Source organism: Acipenser ruthenus, chromosome 27 (assembly GCF_902713425.1).
Source record: "Acipenser ruthenus chromosome 27, fAciRut3.2 maternal haplotype, whole genome shotgun sequence".
In the NCBI taxonomy this organism is placed as follows: domain Eukaryota; kingdom Metazoa; phylum Chordata; class Actinopteri; order Acipenseriformes; family Acipenseridae; genus Acipenser; species Acipenser ruthenus.
This window is the reverse complement of record NC_081215.1, coordinates 3,293,702-3,317,783: the sequence shown is the minus strand read 5'-3', so window position 1 is coordinate 3,317,783 and position 24,082 is coordinate 3,293,702. Positions and strand designations below refer to the sequence as shown.

General features: G+C 39.1%; 3 protein-coding genes across 25 annotated transcripts in view; all 3 read left to right on the top strand.

Annotated features, from left to right (window-relative positions):
- The window catches only part of LOC131701899 (kinesin-like protein KIF1B), an 88,076-nt gene extending 83,947 nt beyond the window's left edge, over positions 1–4,129 (top strand). For all 23 annotated transcript variants that reach the window (XM_059002575.1, XM_059002577.1, XM_059002574.1 and 20 more), the window contains one exon: positions 226–4,129. In XM_059002575.1, the coding sequence (XP_058858558.1) occupies positions 226–268 (43 nt within the window). In that variant the 3' untranslated portion in view covers positions 269–4,129. The remainder of the gene's footprint in view (positions 1–225) is intronic.
- Positions 4,130–5,958: 1,829 nt separating this feature from the next.
- LOC117432110 (6-phosphogluconate dehydrogenase, decarboxylating) lies at positions 5,959–16,110 on the top strand. Its single transcript, XM_034053598.3, has 13 exons — positions 5,959–6,114; positions 7,378–7,453; positions 7,894–8,073; positions 8,230–8,295; positions 8,450–8,568; positions 8,938–9,007; positions 9,617–9,751; positions 9,946–10,135; positions 11,549–11,679; positions 11,807–11,940; positions 12,904–13,003; positions 13,338–13,460; positions 15,538–16,110. The coding sequence occupies exons 1-13, from the start codon at positions 6,107–6,109 to the stop codon at positions 15,655–15,657; spliced, it is 1,452 nt and encodes a 483-aa protein (XP_033909489.2). The 5' UTR covers positions 5,959–6,106; the 3' UTR covers positions 15,658–16,110.
- A 3,517-nt stretch (positions 16,111–19,627) lies between these two features.
- On the top strand, positions 19,628–23,572 carry LOC117432112 (centromere protein S-like). Its single transcript, XM_034904737.2, has 5 exons — positions 19,628–19,809; positions 20,505–20,628; positions 22,295–22,328; positions 22,681–22,747; positions 22,926–23,572. Exons 1-5 carry the CDS (start codon positions 19,768–19,770, stop codon positions 23,076–23,078), a joined length of 420 nt encoding a protein of 139 aa, XP_034760628.1. The 5' UTR covers positions 19,628–19,767; the 3' UTR covers positions 23,079–23,572.
- The last annotated feature ends 510 nt before the right edge of the window (positions 23,573–24,082 follow it).

Here is a 24,082-nt window from a genome sequence, read left to right as displayed (position 1 = left end):
TCATTCCAGTCATTGGCTGCTGCACACTTTCAGTCATCTGGTATGTAAAGAGGGCCAGTTAATCCGATTGTAAAGGTGGGAGTGGTGAGTTCTGAAGGGGGCACCAGTGGCAAGTCTTGTAACAGAATGGTATAAAGCATGTTGTTTTAATCAATAGGCTTTTGGAGGTCATGTTGTAATGGAATGAATGAATTTACCAATGCACTGTTTATTTTTTGTTTCTAGGTCCAAACTTGCCCGAAGGTGCTCAGGGCAGCTGAAGAATTGAGAACGGTCCCTCCACTGAGTGCAGGGAATACAGTACCTATTCTTCTGACTTGCCTTTGAAGATACAAAGTGTTAACACTTATTTATCTGTGTGATTCTTGACGGTTTTCTCTTGTATGTAGACCTGTGGCTTAACTCTTCTTCAAAGCACCTTTTTAAGTTACCCAAATCCTCCTCCTCCTCCTCCTCCTCCTCCTCCTCCTCACCTCCCTCCTTCCTTCTCCTCCTTTTTGTCTTTCCTAAAACTTAACTAGTAGCATGTTGTAATACAGTCTAGTTGTGTGTGCACGATTTTTCAGCAGTTTTTTCCAATTCTGAGTTTTTGTGTCTGTAAGGTTGTCCTATCAGTGTTATCTGTCAGTCTGAAACATTTTTGAGTTGTACCCGCATGGTACCAATGGCTGTCCTCGGGTTAAGCAGAGATTCATGCACACAGCAAAAGAAAACAGACAAAATATATACCATTTAACAAATTATTATGTACTTTGCTTATATTAATAGTGCAATGCCTAAACTGGAATATTACCATATTTAACAAAACACTACAGAGATTGCTTGTTGGCGATTGTCTGTAGGATTTCTCTCTGGTTGACAATTGATGGAATGTCAATACAGGTACGGTATTGGCATTAGAATTGTGTCTCACTCCTTCACACAGAGGAACGAGACACCTAGAAAACGCCTCTCTCTTTTGCAGGCATGTTTAGGCATCTTTGGTTAGCCTACTTTTTATTTTTATCGGGTAACTTTTAATCATCTCTGTCGGGAATCTATTGCAGATTTAGGAAAAATATGAACGAAAAGTAAAATGGGCGAAACCAAATTGCAATCTTGCGTGTCATAAAACGAAAAAAAAAAACCAGAACGAAAAACAAAGAAGCATCGGGTGAGATTAGGTATTTCAGATACTCTGGGGGCAGTGTATTCGTATTCAGCTAGAAAACAAAATACCAAAATGGCTGACAGAAAGCCAATGCAAAAAGCACTTATGTTTCTAGATAATCTTACTTCAGGCCAGACAGAGAACTGATGCAGCCTCCACAGACCCACAGAACATATGTGCTGTATTACTTCATATAAGCAGATGTACCTAAAATCATTGTGTTATAACCAGCTGTGTCATTGGACCATCCAATTACTGGACTGTAACTATTACAACAACATACAGGTGAAAAACATTAACGCTGTATAAAAACGAAAAACAAAAACGAATGTCTTATGTATATGTCAGTGCTAGAATAATGTTTGTACCAGTGACGTGTCTGCAGCGGCGATTGCAAGACAGATAATTCTTCAGAGATTGTCCAAATGTTTTATTTGATTTGACTTTTAATTTGTATTTTATATCTTTTAATATTCCCTGGATGTTTTAGTGCAGGTTTATTCTCACAATGATTTGGCCAAAGGGATGTTAATATCAGGCACTGTTATTTACAGCTTCCTACAGCTTGAAAACTACTGGAAGGTCTGTAGATGATACTAGAATAATGAGGTCATTTTAGGGTTCCAAGTACAGATTAGAACATGCACCAGAACCTAAATGAGCTTCTTCAATATCCAGAATATATACCGGAGGTACAGCATTGGACTGTGCCAAGCATATATATGTTTATATTATATGCAAATGCCCAGATGTTTACGACCTGAAATAGCAATGACAAAATGATCAAAGCCTTTTGTAGCTAAGAAAATGTTACAGCATTGCTAATCATGTCACTAGAAGATAACTTAGTTGAGTTATGGGGAAAAGTCCTAGGTTACAATGTTTAGCACTTTCATTCCTCATGAAGTCATAATGGGAGTATGCAGGACTAGGCTGTTCTTAAAGATGGCTGCAGGAGAGGTATGAGCAGGCACAGTATTGTTAGCTGCTGATTTTAATGTGCTTTAGATACTGTACTAGCAAGCACTGACTGCCAGGATTGGTTAACCTGAAGTAAGAGGTACATGGTTAATGAATGGAGTGGTAAGTCCTGCTGAATTCGTTGCATTACAGAATATCACCGAAATGAAGTAACAAACTAAAATACTCTTGATTTTTATTGTTTTAAAAACATTAATTAAAAACTTTGCTCTGCATAAATCTGAAACTGGGTGTCAGAAATAAACTGGATGAAACATAGGCCTATAAAATACTTTTATATCTATTCAACATTTAGATGGATTCCTTACAATTGTTCTTTTACAATAAATACTGTTTAGTATTGCTGTATTGGTTTGAAAGGGATGATGGAATTTGCATTGTTCAGTATTTTACAAACCAGCCTGACTGAAGTTTGACAATACAGGGGATTGTGACTCTGGCCAGCCAACCAGTAGTACATGCAATCCAACACACTTAAAGAAAAGAGGCTGGGAATGAGTGGACCAGGGAAATACAGACTAAGGACATGCATTCTTTATACCGGTTATTGACCTTTTGATAAGGCATACTTTTCATTTCTCTTCAAACAGAGCGTGGCTATTCTTCATGAGGTGCCCAGAGTCTGGGGTCAGCTAGCCTGCAGAGCACAGGCACCCATACATACACAGAATGTCAACCTGTCCTGGCCCTTTCAGCTTAACATACACTGAAATATTACCATCGGCTAGTTGACAATGAAATGAATTTACAAGATCACTTGCATGAAATCCATACTTTATAACAGCTGTCAGAATGTCTGGCCCTTATAACTAGTAGTCAATAGTTGGTTTAAAAGTGGCTATGCAAAATGAAGACCCTGTGCAGTTTGTCAGAGCAAAGGTTTTCATTAATTTTGAGTTGCTGGTTAACGCAAAGTGTAGAGACTTTATTAACTGTATTTATTATTATTTTAACATGTGTCGTGTGTATATATATATATATTGGGTTGCAGTTCTTTGCACAGTAGAATTCAATAGTAGGACAGAAAGGCATACAGTACAAAGGTTTGCATATTTTTAATAACAGTCATTCCGCTAACTCTACCTAAACATATACTTGAACAAAATGAAGCAGTGTGATGCTAAAGCGAAGGGTTGTTCGATTGGAAATCCTGGTATTACTGGTAAGGGGACTGGCACTGATGCTGCTGCAAGGTAGTGCGGAATGTGCTGTCAGTAAGATGACGCCTGTTTGCATTTTATTAGCCCATCGTGGTTGGTTCTCCCAAATACCATTGTGGTCCGAGACTTTTTTTTATTATTGTTATTGGGAACTGGTTTAATTTGTGTGCTTCCTGTTTGAAAGGACATGTCAACCTGTTTCAAAGATTTCAATTTCTTTACAGGTGATCTTTAACTTGAACACTAAATGGTGTTCTTAGCGATAGCCTAGTTCTATACCATAGGATTATGATGTTGAAAGTGGGCCTATATTAGGTTTATAATAGAAGGTAATATCTTGAACATCTAATTGTACTTTTGGCTGAGGTCTACAAAGTCCAGCTCCTTACTCATCTATTCACCAATTTCATCTTAACGCTTATCATCCATTATTTAAAAAAAAAAAATCCAATTAAAATAACAACAAACAAACAAACAAACAAAAAAAAGATTCCCCAAATCTAAAGCAAGTTGCCCCAGAAAGAACAATTTCATTTGAAACTGAAGGTTGGCATTCCCTTTAGCACCGGTTTTTGTTTCAGATCGTCGGCACTGTACATTATTTATTCGTCAGATTTGCTTCATTTTCATACATTTATTTTGTAAATATATATGTTGTATGGAGCTTGAATTAAAATGTAAATATATTTCATGTATTTGTACTAATTATAATCCATTCGCTGTATAGCCTAGACGTGTAATGCAGATATATCTAATTCTGTGTGTGTAATCTTGTACCACTGAACTGTTTAGTGAACGAGATAACAATAAAGGTACAACCAGTGCATTAGCAGAATAAGTCCTGAGTTCTGTGTTGTTTATCAGCCATCATGAGAGTGATTCAACCATTGCATAAGTGTATTCACACACATACAGTATATACATGCATGATATGGATAAATACACGCATGCATACACACATACATGTGTGTGTAACACATTAAGACAACAGTACTTGTTATAAGTCATCAGCTGTACAAAATTCACATGTTACTAGTCATCTTGGCAAAACAATAGTGTGCTGGAGAAATTGGGGTTGGAGATGATGAAGACAGACCCCAATAAAGAGTTACCTTGAGCATGGTTTGGTTCCAGCTGTGACCAGGAGGCCCAATGCCCTTTGTGACTGAGTGTCACCTGCGATCCGTCCCATACAGTTTAAAATGAGTGGTGGTTCAGAAGGGGCAGGCATGGCTTCTGCGCTTCGCTCTACTGAATGACTACATGCATTTATATTGTTACAACAAAATAGGAACTCTTAAATACAATCTACATTAAACATTACAATTGTATCCAATACTACCCTGCCACTGAACATGCATCATATCTGCCCAGCCCAGACACAGGATTCAAATTCCAGTTGGGAGGTAGGTACACAGGTTACACTTCAGACCGCGTTTTATAACAAGTCAAGATACATTTCATGCATGATACAAATCTCTACAGCTTCACATAAGGTGTCACTGTTAGTATATACAGATGTACGAGTCTGCCCCGAGTCACACAAGGAAGTGGATTAAACCAGGAAGGAGCTCTGCTTGTGATTTACAGGAAAGATGTGCTGAAATAGTTTCCTTAAACAGTTATTGAGCATTTAGAAACCTACATGCCAGGTGGTGAAAGACAACTCTCTTCCGCTCCCAGAGATTTTTACAACTGAAATGCGGGCACCTACAGAGCCGGGTAGTACGATTGGCAATCAATCAATGAATCGATCAATCAATTGTATTTTTATATAGCGCCTCTCCTGTAAAACATCGACACTGTACATAGCATAAAATACATTTGCAATTGTTAATACATTTACATCAGATATATTAAAAGATACATTAGAAACAGCATTTAAAAACATGATTTTTTTTAAGAGAGTATAATAATTATACTGGTACAATTGACTGTATGCCCAAATGTGGCTGTGAAGAAGGTAGACTCAAATTAAATGCAGCATTTATATGAAACACAAGCATCCTGGGGTATACAGCTTTTAAAAAATATGTAAATGGGGCAAGTTCCATAGAAACCAATGGGCATCCCAGAATACCTCTGCAGTGACACCTAGCGAATTTATAAGGATATTGTTGATTTTTTTTTTTTTAATGTATTTATTTATTTATTTATTTATTTATTATAGATAAAACCATGGAAATTCAAATTCAAATTCCCACGTCCATCAAATGACATATTAGATGTTCTCAACATAATATTCGCTCGATTTGCATATGAAATGACTCTGACAGCCAAGTCATGTTGACTTGCACAAATCTGCAGCTCTGGATTCTGGTCGTGACATCATGGGGAGCGCTGGCCACTGGGCTAGACTAGAGCAATCGCTTTACAGTACGCTAGAAATCTCGTCCAATTTTTCCCATCTGAGCTTATTACGCGTGTATGTTGCAATATTAAAATATGATTTTAGGCTAACTGCCGTGTGGAATTAATAATATAATTACAAAAGGCGGCAGGGTTTATGTCTCTTTTACACCGAGCTATCGATCGCTCGGTTACCTAGGCCTTGTTGCTCTTTTGGGGGCGGATAACGCAAGATTAATGACTGACGCTCAGTCAACAAATCCAAATTGAGTTTTCATTGGTTTACTGATTCTGAACCAATAAGGAATCACAAGAGGCGGAGCTTTGGGATCTGCGACCTCACTCCACCTGGAAACAGTGAAGCTCTTTTTCAGGTGCTGGAACAGTAAGAGAACCTGCGGGAAGGAAGTGGACTGTCATCACCGCACTAATTACATTCTAGCACTGAAGGATAAAACGCGAAACCATGGCACAGTGAGTATACATTTGAATGGCTTATACGACGTGACAAACGTACTATTGCAAGACCATTTGTAGAAGGATTGAACTGATTTAGAATGCAGACAGTGCTTGCCAAGGATTAGACTAATCCGAGTAATTACAAATGTTTTTAAGGCTTACACAATCAAGCTTGTTTCTGAAAATAAATGCGTAGACGCACTAACACTGCCAGTAATAACAGATGCACTTGCATCCATATGATTCAGCTGCACTCACACCAGCTGCCGTCACGATTAAGTGCTGGTGCTGATCATAATTCATATGTGTTGCCTATGACCGATCACCCACTGTATCCATGTGAGGGATCGAGAATGTTAAAGACAGGAAAAACACTACTGTGGCGAGAATAGCCCCGGAAACAAAACTACGAACACAGTACACAGAAATGCGCGAACGAGGCACAGGAATGGGTGCCCATTTTGAAAGAATGAATGAATTACTTAAGTTTTTTTTTAAGCGAACTTTGAGGTAAATTTGACTGCAAGCTACATTAGAACGGGGTGTATATGTTTTGTAGTCTCGCCTACCTAAACAGTCTGAAGTTGGGAATTTCCCCATAGAATAGGGTGTGTGATTTTAAGGAAGCATTTTGTTTTAACTAGCAGATCAGTTACAATTTTCTGTCCAATCGAAAAGCAGTTATGCTCTTACAACAAAAGTCCAGTCGTTTGGCAGCTGTCGGGCATTGTCCACATTTGCAGAAATCCGCTTCCTTTCTTAAAGGTTTAGAGTACATGTCAGGGATGTTGCAATGTTAGAAAACCACGAGCTTGCATTAGTGTTTGGACATTTCTGGGGGTGGATTATTTGTGTAACAATGTCGTATTTCACAGTTCACTTTATCTCCCAGTATTGTGGAATTGAAATACCTTACACTACAGAAAACATTAACACCATTTATTTTTAATACACAATAGAGTTTAACACCCTACCACTATTATTATTATTATTATTATTATTATTATTATTATTATTATTATTAATACTTTTATCAATGACAGGTAGTGACCTCATTTTAATGAATCATTATATACAGTAAATAGGCCTACTCAGTGGAACCTCCCATGTAATCTCACATTATATATAGATAGCCATGTTCTTAGAATAAGGTTTGGCTCTTTATTACCATTTACAGCTATATTGTTACCACTGTATATGCAAATACTGTATGTGATTTGTTAGGTTTGGCAAATAAACCTTTTGTTGGGAAACTGAAAAATGTTTCCTTTCCAACAGAGCTGATATTGCACTGATTGGTTTGGCTGTGATGGGCCAAAACCTGATCTTAAACATGAACGACCATGGCTTTGTGGTAAGTACAGTTCAGCAACAGAGGTCAGCCATACACCTGGACTAGATGTCAGAATTATAGTGGGTGTTTTGGGCGTATAATTTTAACTATCATCATATATCCACAAGTTTTCTGGTCGCAGTAAAACACTGTAACATCATATAAATGGGCATACAAGCAAATCCTATACCAATACCACGTCCTTCGGATGAGACGTAAAACCATGGTCTTATTGTAAGTGATTCTGCAGCAGCAGTTGTGGTGCATAGCTCACCCCCTAGTCGCTGAAAGTCGCTTTTGGATAAAAGCGTCTGCTAAATGGCTAATTCAAATAATACAACAGATCTGACAGTCGCTGGTGTTATTTCTTTATTATACACCATCGCAACCTTAACAGCCAGTCGGATTGCTGTGTTGCATTAGGATATGACGCTACAGCTGTTGATTTGTGATGCCTGCAGGTGTGTGCCTACAACAGGACAGTCTCCAAGGTGCAGGACTTCTTAGACAACGAAGCGAAAGGAACAAACGTGGTGGGGGCGCAGTCCCTGGAGGACATGGTGTCCAAGCTGAAGAAGCCCCGGCGAGTTGTTCTGCTGGTCAAGGCAGGCCAGGCAGTGGATGACTTCATTAGCAAGCTGGTGAGCACAGAGTAAGACTTGCCATGCTGTGTGATATCTCAATCAGATATAACTCCCTGCTTTTAAAATTGGTGTAAGTCACATTAGTGCCCCATAGCTCGTTACAAAAGCCCTCCTATGTTACTACATGAAGCTAAAAAGTGTTTCTCATTCCAGGTTCCTTTGCTTGAAGCAGGGGATATCATCATTGATGGAGGCAACTCTGAATACAGGGACACAGTGGTAAGTAAGGAGGGCTGGGGGCAGGAGTCATCCTGAAACTACCAGATATTTCAAAGCACTCTTCTTCAGTACATACCTGATGAGCAGCACAGAACGTCTCCTTTTAAAAAGCATGCTGAAATGGTAGATGAAATGGCTCTGGTTTGCTCTGCAGCGGCGGTGCAAGGAGCTGAAGTCTGCACAGCTGCTGTTCGTTGGCAGTGGAGTGAGCGGAGGGGAGGAGGGGGCCCGCTATGGACCCTCGCTGATGCCCGGAGGTCACAAAGAGGCTTGGTGAGTCTTTGCTGGGCTCCATAGCCTTGTCTCGCTGTCCAGTGTTGCCATGCTCAGAGATGTTCTTCTTTACCCTAACCCTAAATAATGCACAATCAACACTTGTTGTTAAAAATCCCTGTGAACGACAATGTAAGTGAAGTTGCCGCAGATGTTTCCTGTTGTGCAGCTTTAGACAATCTTGCATTTTCAATATGTTTTTGCACGATTTAAATAATGTCAATAGGACATTTATGCATTGTGTACAAGTTTCAACATATGTACCCATTTCTTTTTTTTTTTTTTTTTTAAATACATTTTTATTTCATTTTCAAGTCTTGATTCCAGAATGATTATCTGCTTAAAGCACACTTTATTTCTTTACCACAGGCCACACATCAAAGATATTTTCCAGAGCATCGCTGCTAAAGTGGGAACTGGAGAGCCGTGCTGTGATTGGGTGAGTAGAAATAAAGGTTGCTGGAGTCATCATTAACATTATATACTGCATGATCTTATTCATGGGTTCTGCAACCTGTGCCTCTGTCATTTCACTGTCTGCCACAGTCTGCAACTTTAATTATAAATGAAGTCTCTCTGCATGTTGACAAGCCAGCCAGCCCCTGGAGGTACAGTCTCACAGCTTGGCAGTGCCAGGATTATTTTTAACTTGGTAGGTCGGGGCTGTGTTGTGTTCTGTAAAGTCCTGGAAGAGATTGCTCTCTGAAGTGTGCTTTTCCTACTGTGAGGTCCATGTCGCCACCACACTGTAAACTGCTCTTGAAGGGTTTAAGTTAGTAAATCTATAACTTGGAAGCACTCGATCAGAATCAGTCAGGTAAAAGTAAGTCAAGCAGACAGATGTTTCAGCTGCAGTTGTACACTGATGAAGACAACGAGCTGCAACGTGTGTCTGCTTGACTTGGTTTCTTATTAGTTTTAATGAGTCTATTCATGGCTTTTATTTCCGATGTAATAGTATATGTGGAAGGAAGCAGATTCAGTAGCAGCAGGTGGAGTGCAGTAGCTGGTGTCTGGTTGGAATGGTCTTGTTGATTTTCTGCTCTAGGTTGGTGATGAGGGCGCAGGTCACTTTGTGAAGATGGTGCACAATGGTATTGAATACGGAGACATGCAGTTGATCTGCGAAGCCTACCACCTGATGAAGGATGTTCTAAGCATGGACCACGATGAAATGGCCAAGGTGAGCAGGGAACAAGCCCTATGCCTTCAGTTTGTAACTTCGCTGTGTTTTGCTGTACTACTGAATTTTATTGCTTAATGTTAGATGCATACACAATGACATATATTAATGTGATCCGGTGAATATCTCTGAATATGTGACAAAGTCCCTTTCTGTGTAGATTAGTGAATTATTTGTATTTTTTTTTTCTTTAGGTATTTGAAGAATGGAACAAGACTGAGCTGGACTCCTTCCTAATTGAAATCACTGCAAACATCCTGAAATTCCGGGACTCCGACAACAAGCACTTGCTCCCCAAGATCCGAGACGCGGCCGGACAGAAGGGCACAGGGAAGTGGACTGCTATCTCTGCGCTGGAGTACGGCACGCCGGTCACTTTAATAGGTAAGCACCTCGGTTCTCATTAAAACTGGGCCCAATGCTATCCGTAATCAAAACTTGCATTGCACAATTCTCCATGCTGTGGATGTTGCCCATGGTGACTATCTATGTGGTAGGAAACTAAACGCACAAATCTGATCTGTGATCCAGAAGTTGAAAAGTGAAACCATTGTAGCACCAAGCCTGAGTTCTGTAAATGTTGCTACAATTGTTTGCCTTTTATAATGGTCCTTATACAGTAGTAACGATTTAAAATCAAGTCTTCTCTCCACACCTTCAGGATTGTAGCACAAACAAGTTTCCCAGAAAGGGTCTTTGAACATGTAATGAGATTTGGAGACAGCTAAGCCTAACACCACACAATCTCTGTAACTGGGATAGTCTTCTCTTCTCTTCTCTGGTACTCCAGTGTTGCCTGTTAACAATATAATAAACAACCTTGTTGTTTTCTCCAGGATAAGGCTGGGGGAGGCCTCATTCACAGCCTAGAGTTGAGACTCGCAGCTGAGTGTGAATCCTGCTAGCTTCCCCATCAGTGGTTCCAGCTAGACAGACTCTTCTTTGTGTTTTTCAAAATAGTCACATTAACAGTATTTGACACCGCTCTCCCGGAGCACAGGGGCTGGGTATTTTTAACACAGTTGAGAGAGTGTGCATCTTGGGAGGTTTTCTGGTATGTCAAAAAAAAAAAAAAAAGCTGCAAATACGCACACTGACAAAAGACAACGTTCAACATTATTCTGCAGACAATGCAGTAATGCAAATTCTGTGTGTGTTTGTCTGTGGGGGTTAAGGTTTTATCTTTTAAACTGGGTTGTGTAACAGAGTCTGGCACTGAAACCAAGCCACTGTAAAAGCTGCAGATTTTTGCATCGCAAGGCATTCTTTGGTTTATTCTATGGTCTCTAGAAGTAGAAGGTAAATGAGGCTTTTCATGCATTGTCTATTTCTCCATTTCTTAGCCATTCTTAGTAATATGATATGGATGATAAATACACAAAAGGAAGTATTCTTTAAATCAGGGTGCTGCTACAGTAAGCACAGAAGCATGCCTTTTTTTTCTCGTGTATTATTAACATGCTAACAATGGGCTGCAGGGTCACTTGCTTAATTCACTGTGACTTGCGTTTATCAATTGCATCAATTCAATGAGCAGCATACGCAGAGTCATGCTCGACTGGCAGTTTTTTTTCTTATTTAATTAGGCAAACCTAGTATTATTGAAATGTAAATAAAGCAATGAGTAATGTTGAAATTCTGACTACGAGCTGAGTGCAGAACACTTCTCCAGAATGGATGGTCAGTATGTTTTATTAGTAACTACAGATCCGTAAAGATTTGATGCGCAGTGCCGAGGGTATCTCTGTGATCTAGCGCACCCCTGTCAGTAACGTACACGGGATCTCTCTTTGATAGGCGAGGCTGTCTTCGCACGATGCCTGTCCTCGCTGAAAGAGGAAAGAGTCGAAGCCAGCAAAAACCTTAAAGGACCCAAAGGGGCGGAATTTAACGGAGATAAGAAGGTGTTCCTTGAGGACATCCGACAGGTATGCTTGAATCATCCCTTTAAGAATGTTGACTCTGTTGCGCTGCTTCCTTGATTTCTTGCTGTACAACAAAGAAAGGGTTCTGTTGTGTGCAGCAGCAGTATTTTAAACACTATGTGTGTTTCAGGCTCTCTATGCCTCCAAGATCATCTCGTATGCCCAGGGTTTCATGCTGCTCCGACAAGCAGCCAAAGAGTTTGGCTGGTCGCTCAACTATGGTGGGATCGCTCTGATGTGGAGGGGAGGCTGCATCATCAGGAGGTTAGAATATACGCTTGTTCATTTTCACAACACTTTTTCACACTCTGGTCTGTTTGCTGCATACTGGAGTCTATAGCTACCAGCAAAAACACTCGCTAGATGTGCATAGCACAAAGTTTCCCCAAAGAGTGTACATTCCAAGATGCTAAATAACCCCCCCAAAAAAACTACTGTGCATTTACTTAACCCTTTCATGCATGAAATGTTGGACACAATAAAATATATTTTTCAGTGACATTTTATTCCATTGCTTTTATATGGAGAAAAATTGCATTCTCATATGAGGTCATCATGCATGTGTGTCGTCTATATGTCCCCATATTTTTTTTAATCGTTCCCATAGGAGGTCGCCATGCATGAAAGGGTGAAATAGCTTTAAAACACCATCAGGAAGCCACTGAGGGAAAAAATCAAGCTTTGTTGAAATATCTCAAATGTGGCAATAGGTCTGCCCTCTTGTGGGAGAAGTCATATGACCTCACATAACCTGCTTCTATCCAAGGTCTGGGGCAGGTTACAGTATTCTTGATTCCCTGGATGATGTCAGTTAGCTGCATCCCCACTGTACTTTAACTAAAAAATAGCAAGTTTGATATAAAACTTGCTTCAAATGACAAATTGCACAATGTGTATTTGGCAATGCTCAGTTGTGAAATACTGTAATGAGGAAATGCAGAGGGGAGAGATCAGTAATGTCTGCTCGGGAGATGAGGAAATATACAGGGTTCTGAACCTCTCAAAGGGAACTGGAGAAAGAACAGAACTTAATTCTACAGCTCATTTTTTGCCCAGGAACTACAACTACTTTTTCTGTCATAATAGAATGCAGGGTAAAACTGTGCAACATACAGACAGATGTTAAACATGTGAATTTTGACCAGATAAGAAACCGGTCAGCTTAAAAAGCTTATAAAACACACTAGTGACTACCCTTTTAATTTCTTTTTTTTTTTTTTCTTGCAGTGTTTTCTTGGGCAAGATCAAGGAGGCGTTTGATGGGAACCCTGAGCTCCAGAGCCTGCTTCTGGATGATTTCTTCAGAAAGGCGGTTCAGGATTGCCAGGTAGGAAATCAATCAACCCTTTCCCTCGCTGCATCGCTGCAGTGTGACTGAGCAACGAGCACAGGGCACATAGAGCTAACAGATTTACACCGAGTCTAGCCTTGTATGTCAGATCATACTGTGAACACTCCAGCACAGGACAACAAAAAGGAAGATGACTAGTGCTTGATTGACTCTGGATAGCTGAGGTTTATCTTGTATAGCTCCTTGAAAGTTGTGTGGATGTGCGTCATTTGGAATAGACTGGAATGCATTTCCTTTAATTCAGTTTAGACAGTGTTTCTCTTAGCAGTGTGTTATTGGATTGCTCTCACTCCCTCCTCTCTCCCCTCAGGAGTCTTGGCGCCGCGCAGTGAGCACTGGAGTGCAGGTGGGCATCCCCATGCCCTGCTTCACCACGGCTCTCTCGTTCTACGATGGGTACAGACACGACATGCTGCCAGCCAATCTCCTCCAGGTCAGGGCACATAACGTTTGCAGTGATTCACTTGTCACTGCTGTACATCACAATCGCTACTTGTTCTTGGGTTTGGGATTTTTCACACACACTTTCCTTATAGTTGATTCATATGTCCTTGGCAATAACAGCAGGCAATTGCACAAGAAAGATATACAAAAATTGAAGTTAGATAGCACCAAAAGTTAGATTAGGTATAAATTCCTTGGAAATGTATTAGTTATATACAGACGTGCTCAAATTTGTTGGTACCCCTCCACAAAAAACGAAGAATGCACAATTTTCTCTGAAATAACTTGAAACTGACAAAAGTAATTGGCATCCACCATTGTTTATTCCATATTTAATAGAAATCAGACTTTGCTTTTGATTTTTTATTCAACATAATATTGTAAATAAGAAAACAAATGAAAATGGCATGGACAAAAATGATGGGACCGCTAACCTAATATTTTGTTGCACAACCTTTAGAGGCAATCATTGCAATCAAACGTTTTCCGTAGCTCTCAATGAGACTTCTGCACCTGTTAACAGGTAGTTTGGCCCACTCTTCCTGAGCAAACTGCTCCAGCTGTCTCAGGTTTGATGGGTGCCTTCTCCAGACTGCAAGTTTCAGCTCTTTCCATAGATGTTCGATAGGATTCAGATCAGGACTCATAGAAGGCCACTTCAGAATAGTCCAATGTTTTGTTCTTATCCATTCTTGGGTGCTTTTAGCTGTGTGTTTTGGGTCATTATCCTGTTGGAGGACCCATGACCTGTGACTGAGACAGAGCTTTCTGACACTGGGCAGTACGTTTCACTCCAGAATGCCTTGATAGTCTTGAGATTTCATTGTGCCCTGCACAGATTCAAGGCACCCTGTGCCAGGCGCAGCAAAGCAGCCCCAAAACATAACCGAGCCTCCTCCATGTTTCACTGTAGGTATGGTGTTCTTTTCTTTGAAAGCTTCATTTTTTCGTCTGTGAACATAGAGCTGATGTGACTTGCCGAAAAGCTCCAGTTTTGACTCATCTGTCCAAAGGACATTCTCCCAGAAGGATTGTGGCTTGTCAATATGCATTTTAGCAAATTCCAGTCTGGCTTTTTTATGTTTTTCTTTCAAAAGTGGAGTCCTCCTGGGTCTTCTTCCATGGAGCCCACTTTCGCTCAAAAAGCGACGGATGGTGCGATCAGAAACTGACGTACCTTCACCTTGGAGTTCAGCTTGTATCTCTTTGGCAGTTATCCTTGGTTCTTTTTCTACCATTCGCACTATCCTTCTGTTCAATCTGGGGTCGATTTTCCTCTTGCGGCTGCGCCCAGGGAGGTTGGCTACAGTTCCATGGACCTTAAACTTCTTAATAATATTTGCAACTGTTGTCACAGGAACATCAAGCTGCTTGGAGATGGTCTTGTAGCCTTTACCTTTACCATGCTTGTCTATTTTCTTTCTGATCTCCTCAGACAACTCTCTCCTTTGCTTTCTCTGGTCCATGTTCAGTGTGGTGCACACAATGATACCAAACAGCACAGTGACTACTTTTCTCCATTTAAATAGGCTGAATGACTGATTACAAGATTGGAGACATGTGTGATACTAATTAAAGAAACTAATTAGTTTGAAATATCACTATAATCCAATTATTTATTATCTTTTCTAAGGGGTACCAACAAATGTGTCCCGGACATTTTAGAATATCTTTGTAGAATAAGCAATAATTCATCTCTTTTTCACAGCTTCTTTGCTTTTATTCTATGACATACCAAAGGCATGCAAGTATACATGATAAAATAGCTTTTAATGTCATCACTTTTCAGGAGGAATGAAGCATTATTTCAATGAGCTGTAAGGGTACCAACAAATTTGAGCACGTCTGTATATATATAAAATGTGTATTAGTTCTATAGTAGCTGGATAAACTGCCACACCCTGTTATAGTGCAGAAGTATTTGTTTTCTATATAATTAATTGTGATTGCTACTGATAAACCCGTCTGGGTGTAATAAGCAATACTGTCCTCAAGAAGGAACTACAGTTAACGGAAGCACTAAAGCATTGAAAAATGTTTTTGCTTTTCTTCTTTCACCTGTGCAGGCCCAGAGAGATTACTTTGGCGCCCATACTTACGAGCTGCTGACTAAGCCTGGGCAGTACATCCACACAAACTGGACTGGCCACGGAGGCAACGTGTCCTCTTCCTCCTACAACGCCTAGCGAGCGGCCGGGCCCACAACCCACAGGCAGCCGGAAGCTCTGACCACCTGAGATGGCATCTCACACATTCCTTATTTTAAACCAAATCAAAAGCCATCACCTGGTTTAGAAATATTAAATATATCTAATATTTTTTATTATAGAATTGTATGAGGAAAAACGAAGTCTAGAAGGCGTGCTGAACGAATATTTAATAGGTGGATAAATGTGGACAATAAACTCTGTAAACAAAATGTTTTGTTGTGTGTTGCAGCTTTTCAGCACTTAAGTAGCGACTGTAGGTTCAAGTGTGTGTGTGGTGTGTTGTTTTTTTGTTTTTTTTTTCAATGCGGTCAAAAGGTTTTGATTCTAAAATCATGTTGCCAGTTTACAGCTGTAATCCTGGATTAAACTGAACACTCACAATGTGTTAGATTCTTCTGCTAAATAAAGATTCAAATCCCTTTCTAATTAGATGTTGTCCTCTGTGTATCCCAAATGCTGTGAACCCTATTTATCAAATCTTGTTTTACTTCATTATGCAATTTGTACTTTTTTTTTTATTATTTGGAAATCGCCAAATAATTTTTTTTACCCCATTTTCTCCACAATTTGAAATGCCCAGTTTTTTTAAGCCTGGCTCACCGCTGCCACCCCCACGCTGACTCGGGAAGGACGAAGACGAGCACACTCGTCCTCCGAAGCGTGTGCTGTCGGCCGTCCTCTTCTTTTCACTCTGCAGGCCCGCCATGCAGCTACCTCAGAGCTACAGCGTCGGAGGACCACACAGCTCTGGGCCGCTTGCAGGCAGGCTCACAGGCGCCCGACCAGTCTACAGGGGTCGCTGGTGCGCGGTGAGCCGAGGACACCCTGGCCGACCTAAGCCCTCCCCACGCCGAGATGTTGGGAGTTTCCGCAGTTTTCCTGCACTGAGAATGGAACACAATCCTCTGGTATAAGCGTGGAGGGTTCTGGAAAGAAAACATGTAGAACTGACTTCCTAACATTAAAAGTTGGTTCAATTTGATTCACATTCTGTGCTCTACCAAAGACTTTAAAAATCCAATGTATTATTCTAAAAACAAAACAGCCCTATGATTACAGGGCATGAGAATGGTATCAATAATGGTTCAATAAAACACTAAAAAAAAAAAGCCTTCTAAAGCCAAATTCTGCTTGACCGTCTCCAGTGTTATGCTATTATTAAACATAGAGGCTTTCAAAGACATGCTGCAGACAGTTCAGCGGTGGTGGGATACTGTAATTACTACATTGGGAGACGCCCACCAGTTAAATAATGAACTGGGGCAAGTGGATCCACTATGAAAGCAATCGCAACTGTGTTTAAAAAAAAAAACCCCACCAAAACAAAACATACCATGAGCCACAACCTTGATATCCGGAAATGTTCTCCGATACCCCACAGCGGTGTCTCTGATGTACTCCGGAGTTGAGTTTTCATGCACATTCTCAGAGGTCTCCTGACTCTGCTTGACCGTTAACTGGACGTGGATTCCGACGTTAGAATTCAGGCTTCTTACTTTCTCCTCTCCAGCAGGGTAATCGCTGGATCTCCCTGGGGAGGGTCTTTGTTTCACGTCTCTCAAAGGGCTGGTACTGCCTTAGAGAAGCGCAAACCATGTGAAACAGAGGGGCAGCTCAATACATGGGGTGTAAGATCTGTCCAGAGGCAGATCTGTATGCACAATCTGTCCTGCAGTTGTAGCTGGATAATTCTAGGGCTGGAGAAAGCCTAAGAATAAGGTTTAGAGGAAAACTGAAATATTGTATCCCAGTTTAAAATAAGCAAAACTCTAGAATCTAATTTCTCACTAAACATGAATCACTGAACACAGTGCTGAATAATACACTGTTTTCATTACTCAAAACCTCTACTTTGAAAGCTCTAACCTAAAATGTCTTCTTAACAGCAGGGGAATGTAGAAGATTTTTTTTAAATTTAATACATAATTCAATAGGGGTCTGTAGAAAGCTGTGGAATTCAGAGATGAATAAGAGCCCTCAGGCTGGAGATGCAGAAAAGAGGCTGACATGAATACAATGCTCAGATGAAATATATAAATAAAATACATGCACAAAACCTTTTGGGCAAATTGGAGGCATCTGGTACATTATGAGACAGCTAGCTGAGAAAATAACAGGGTGTGTAGAAACCATTCATTCCCCAGTGGTGTGCTGCTCTGTCGCTGTTATGTAACGGGGCATTCATTTACTACAATTAAACACACACACACACACATATGCTTTTCACTTTTGAATCACCCGTTCAAAAAGGAGTCAAATGCTTGGTTGATTTATTGGTTCTGGAAAAAAAAATCTTTATTTCTGTGAACATTTTAGAGCAATTAGTGATTGTATCGTCCCTGGGATGTCACAATGGGGATGTTCAAGGACCGGTGGTGGCACTGTTAGGGTTATTCAGCCCTTGCGTGCATGATTGTGGACCTACAGTTTGTCTTTTAGCACCATATCAAAAGCTCCACTTCAAATCCAATTAAGTTTAAATATGGTAAATTGTCTACCAGCACTCAGGCAGATGGGATACAAGTGTATATAAGTTGAAATGGTTTCTACATAACCCTACCCCTTTTCAGAGTCCTTAATATGCTTGATCCAGCCCCTGTTCTAGTGCATGTATCACACAAGCTGCACAATTAAAAAGAATATATAAATGCAGTAGGTTTAAATTAGATGATATCTTTATTCCTGTAAAAAAAAAAAACATAATTGGTCTAAGTGATACATCAGATTATCCACCATGAACGAGTGTGTGACTTATTCATACAGGCCTTTAATTCATGAGTGCTCAATCACAGACACCAATTACTGCATGTGTTGAGTTTCTACACCAGACCGGGTGTTATTAGTTTGTCGGTTTGTGATGGATTATGTTTTTAAAGGGACGATTTGCTTGCCTCGTTTTCTACATATGCTCCCCATGCAGCAGTGCAGAAATGCAATTAAGGCAGAATGATCCTGACCACAACCACCCAGACCTGGCTAGAAGGTACTACTGAAACACAAGGAAACCGCCCAACTGTGAAACATGACTTTCCACTCCTTTACCAGCTGGATTGATTTCTCCAGTGCTGCACTTCACTACATATACGATGCATTCATTCGCATCATCGCAAGGTAGAAAGCATTCTGAATGTCAAATGTTCACAAAGCTACTGTCCAGAACTGACATACTGGTTTGACAGTATGTTAGCCTTTTATTAGTCTTACACGACTGCTAAAAATAATCTTATGGAATGGGACTCCCATCGCATAGCAGTTGGATCCATTCCTGGTTTTACAATGAGTTTAATAAGACATACCTGGGCTTGTTACCTATACACTGGGGCTAACAATCAAGCTTGTATTAAAACCTGGAATGGGTGAAACTGCTGTGCAATGGGAGTCTTATTTCCATACCTGAAAAGCATCTGAAGAGTGTTGTCAGCAGCGACTGGTGATGGGGCAGGAATCATAATACTGAAACGAATATCCAGCTTTGTTGCCTGATTCTAAAGCAGAATGGACATAAGCCTGAAGCACAGTCCCACCAGAAAACTGCGCCAACTTTATTCCGTATTTTAATTTGCAAAGACAGTGATAAACAATTGTATATTGTTAATTACATCGTATGTTTCGCTAATTGACAGTGAAACAAAAAGAATAGACCAGCGTTGGCAAAACAAGAGTATGAATCAGGCACGTGTCTAAATTGTACTGCAAACGTGAAAAATAAACACATTTGTTTTAAAATCGTAGACCTAATATTGTAACTTGTTATGTCTGATTTCAGTGATAAAACCTTAATTATGTTAATACTTTGGAGTGAGTTCCAAGTTTTACCGTTTTTATCTTTCCCGTTTAACCGAGCGTTTTGTTATAGTCTTCACATCTTTTAAATCGTAGTATATACCGGTATACAGACGTCCTCAGTTGTCCTGAAAGGTACATTAGTGGTACCTTTGTAAGCACTGCGCTTTTTGTTTTCCGTCTGCATTTTCTGTCTACAGACGGCACCCGTAGATCGCGGGAAAGTTGAACAGGAATTAACACGGGGAAAAAACACCCTTGTTTACAAATCATTAAATATTAGTGCCTAAAATCTGAATCGTAATGGCAGACACAGAAGAACAGAGGAATTTTACTCAGACTCAGGTGAGAATTGAGAAATAACTTAAACGTAGGTCAATATTGTGTTATTTAATTACCTGAAATTAATGCTTGATGTACCATTCACTGCATTATCTACTTTTACCCCTCAAATACATGCTTGTCAGTGTAATTATTATTATTATTATTTGGTTTGGAAAAGACCATTTGTAAAACCAAATTAACTTTAGCTGCAAGAAGGGTGTATCGCTGCATACGCATCCATTAACTTTTTTGTTTGTTTTTTACCGTATGAACAACGAAGCGAAGCAAAACCCTGACCATGTTAAAAATATAGACTAGATATGTTTCCTGTAAAATGCTACCCCTTTTTAAGTTCTGGTTTGCATCTTGAACTACAAGCTTCAAAATGACATTACTGCTGCAAGCATGGTTCGCAATGGATACCCAGGGATTAAAATATAATTCATGCACCAATATCCTAATAGTGACTTTTAAAAAGTAAAAAAAAAAAAGTTATTGCACAATTATTTGTGTAATACTGCATAAAACCCTACAAATTATAATTTTTCTTTATTACAGTTGTTATTAAAGTCTAAAGGATATTGGTGTCATTTTTAAATGGATTACCCTGAAGATTAAACTATGGAAAAATGTACACAATAGAAAGCAAGGAATTATATTTTAGTGTTCATGGGACACAGGTGCTTTACCTTCACCTAAACAGTGTTTATTCACAGAGGCTGAAGGCTGCCGTCCACTACACTACTGGCCTCTTCTGCCAAGAAGTGGCAGAACACAAAGAGGTGGAGTTCAGCAAGCAAACCATAGCAGCCATTGCGGAAACTACATTTAGACAGTGTGGTGAGTTCGGTTTACCTCCTTGAATAAGAGAAGGCATTGGTCTTTACCTTCTCCTGATGTTTTACCAGACAGTCGTGATTATGACAGTTTTTAGCTACACAGTACATGTTATTGATTAAGACAATGTGCAGGCTTTATTGTTATTAGGGATAAAAATATGGATCCCACGGCATACTGTAGCAGTTTGATCTATTCCAGGTTTTACTGTGAGTTTTGTTAGCCGTGTGTAAAACAAACAAGCTCAGGTGGTGGTGATAAGTCATCAGTAACAAACTAAAGGTTTTTGTAGGTGTGGGTCTGACTCTGTCCTGATTGTGAATGGGAATTAGGGTGCTGTGTTAGCTCTCAATACGGAATGCAAATTTTGCATTTTAAAGTTATTTACAGTAATCCACACTCAACATGTGAAGAGTAACATGCGAAAGAGTCCAGTGAAAGTATTGAGGTTCTAGAATCTCTCAATCAGAAATGGTGCGGTAAAAACTACAACTGCAATGTGTTAAATGTGTTAAATATGCAAGCATGTTGTTTTTTTTTTTTAGTTATTAACTAGGCCTAGTCCATATAATAAAGAAGGCTACATTAATTAGGGGGAAGAAACTACCAATTTATAGGGGAGAAAATACGTATTTTTATGTTGCTTAGTTTTTTAACAATCCACCTGGAAGACTTGAAATTTTAACATTTACATTAAACTATTTGGTGCTGGTGCTTCCATTCCATTTAATAACTAGTGTCATGCCTGCTTGTCAAAGGAAACAATAATGCTGGTATTAATCTGCTTGAAATGTATGAGTTTGCAAAGGAGGGTATATATTCATCAGCCATGTTGAACACATTGACACCAACGCACACAGGTGGCAAAGCATAGAAAAGAAATACCAAGTCATTGCAGCCAAGCGTTTGTATAAAAATCATTTCAATGCAATCAGATTCACTTTGCATAAGAATGACCTGCTGAGGGCTTCTTTCAAACAGGCAACAGTTTCAGTCACAGTGATTTAAAAGCGTGAGTGAATATCATTTCTCAAACAAATCTGTGGAATGAGAATTATTCCCCCATTAGCGCCTCTTGTCCAAAACAGACTGAAACACCAAATTTGGTCAAAGCCCAACAATGTGATGCTTTAAAACAGGGCTTTTGCAATAAATTGAATATTAATTTTACATGCTTGGACAGATTGCAAATTTCTTGTGATTTGTAAGCGACAATATAAATGTTAATGCTGACTTCAATCAGTATGTAAAATTATATGACAGATAAGCTAATGCAGAGGTTTTATTTCTCCGCTATCTCAAGGCCACATCTATTCTCAAAACTTACAAGAACAACAGTTCAACAAGTTTTCCTTCTGTTATTTGACATTGGGAACAATTGTAAAAAATACTTTTGAAAGCAAGTGATCACACTGTTTTATAAAGAAATATACATAAGGTATTAACCAGAGCATATAATTATAAGGCTACATAATGGACTGAGGATACTGACTTTAAAACATTACATTTGCTGTACACAATCTGAAGGCTTTAAACACTTTAAAGTTGTTTTTGGGCTCATCGTGATTACTAGGTACAGTAGTATGTTTCAACTATTTCTAAATGTTTGATAAAAACATTTATTTTACTTATTTTCCTGCTGGTTCATTATTTTTTTTCTTCTATTTAGAGATTTTTGCCAGAGACCTTGAAGCATTTGCAAGGTAAGAGCAAATCATGATGCAAATCATGTGCAAAACACTTTATTTTCCCTTGTTTCTGATTTGTTTATATATATATATATATATATATATATATATATATATATATATATATATATATATAACTGATTTTCACCAAATTTGCACAAAAACAAACACAGGAATTCTTTCAAGTGATATACAAGACTGCAGGTTTAATTTACTGTAGTACTGGTGCATTTTTACTTCAGCTGCATCAATACATACACTCTTAATATCTGTGATTTTAGAGATTAGGCCATTTCCTGAGTCATTTTCTTCTGGTTTGTTTTGCATTCTGTGTTTCTGTTAATCTTGTGCCATGGTTTTAATTCAGGCATGCAAAGAGAACCACAGTAAATGCTGAAGATGTGAAACTCACTGCCAGGAGAAGCAACGCGTTGGTGAGATAACCTTTTCGATCATATCTTTTTTAGTAATGAAACAAAGCCATAATGCATCTTAATTTTCAGTCCATTTTTAGAAGGGTAAAAGTTGTGAAACAAGAATATGCACTGATTCTTTCCTCGCCTCTGTTCTTCAGCTACATTCACAATCGTTAATACTGGATTTGCTTTGCAGTTCAGTTTTATCACACAAAGGAGCGAGGAACTGGTTTCCAATAACCAAGAACAGAAGGAGAAAAGAAAGAAGGCTGGCGGGAAAGCGAAAAAAAAGAGTGATGCTCCATTGCAGTCTGGAATGGATGAAGACGAGGACTCCAACATGGCTTAAAACCTCTCTGCTAAAGGCCCACTGTCAATTCTGTACATCTATACAGTAATACCCAACACAATGGGTAGTGTCTGCATTATGAGTATCATCAGCTATCGATGAGCCCAATGTTCCAGCATTTATCTCATGTCATCTGCAGAGGGTAGCATTGACATTATAAACTGAAAATATAAAGATAACATAACATGTATTTGATAACATTAGGGTGATTGAAAGCAACCTTATTATTTCAAGATTCTAAGCTTGGTAGAGTGTCTTTGTGATAAAATGAGAGCTGAACACATAATCTGACATTTAACAAACATTTTGCTTATTAATTCATTAATGCAGACAGTACTGAGCATCTGTTTTCCCATGGATAAATATGTAATGTCAACTTCAGAACGAAAAGAAAGTTGGAATTGCAGAATTGGAAAAATATTTGCACCGCACTTACCATATTGTAAATAATTGTTTTGCATTATGTATTTTTTGTTAATAAATGTAACATATTATTTTTGCTTGATTTATGATTTTTAATTATAGCTGGTAAAAAAGGAAAATAGTTTTATACAGTAATTGTTCATTTTCTAGAGTGCTGACCCTATATTGTCTCAGTTAATGTGGGAAATATCCTTATTGTGCTTTACATTGCAAGAACAGCTAATCAATAATGTAAGGAGAGAGTCTTTAGGAACTATAGTCAATAAACCTCAAGTTATTTAGGCAAATGCTTATAGTCATTTCAGCACAAATTGAAGAAGTTAGCACCTTCACTTTTCCTCACCATGAAATCTTACTGGCTACAGAAGAACACCTCAGAAAAAATTACATATAAAGAGACAGCATGACATGTATATTAATGGTGCTGCACTTTAACATAACGGCTGCAAACTACTACGAATTCCAATGCATTAGCTGCTATTTTGTTCCATGTATATCCATTATTCATTTTTGACTTTTTTTTTTAAATGATCTTCACTAGAAAAAAAAAATTAAAACAAAACACTTGTTCAGATGTTAGT

Coding starts and splice junctions, on each gene's coding strand:
- LOC117432110 (XM_034053598.3), top strand. Junction 9,752..9,945: donor ACCACGATGAAATGGCCAAG/GTGAGCAGGGAA, acceptor TTTTTTCTTTAG/GTATTTGAAGAATGGAACAA. Junction 13,004..13,337: donor AGGCGGTTCAGGATTGCCAG/GTAGGAAATCAA, acceptor CTCTCCCCTCAG/GAGTCTTGGCGCCGCGCAGT.
- LOC117432112 (XM_034904737.2), top strand. CDS start 19,768: ATGGCAGACACAGAAGAACAGAGGAATTTTACTCAGACTCAG. Junction 19,810..20,504: donor GGAATTTTACTCAGACTCAG/GTGAGAATTGAG, acceptor GTTTATTCACAG/AGGCTGAAGGCTGCCGTCCA. Junction 20,629..22,294: donor AACTACATTTAGACAGTGTG/GTGAGTTCGGTT, acceptor TCTTCTATTTAG/AGATTTTTGCCAGAGACCTT.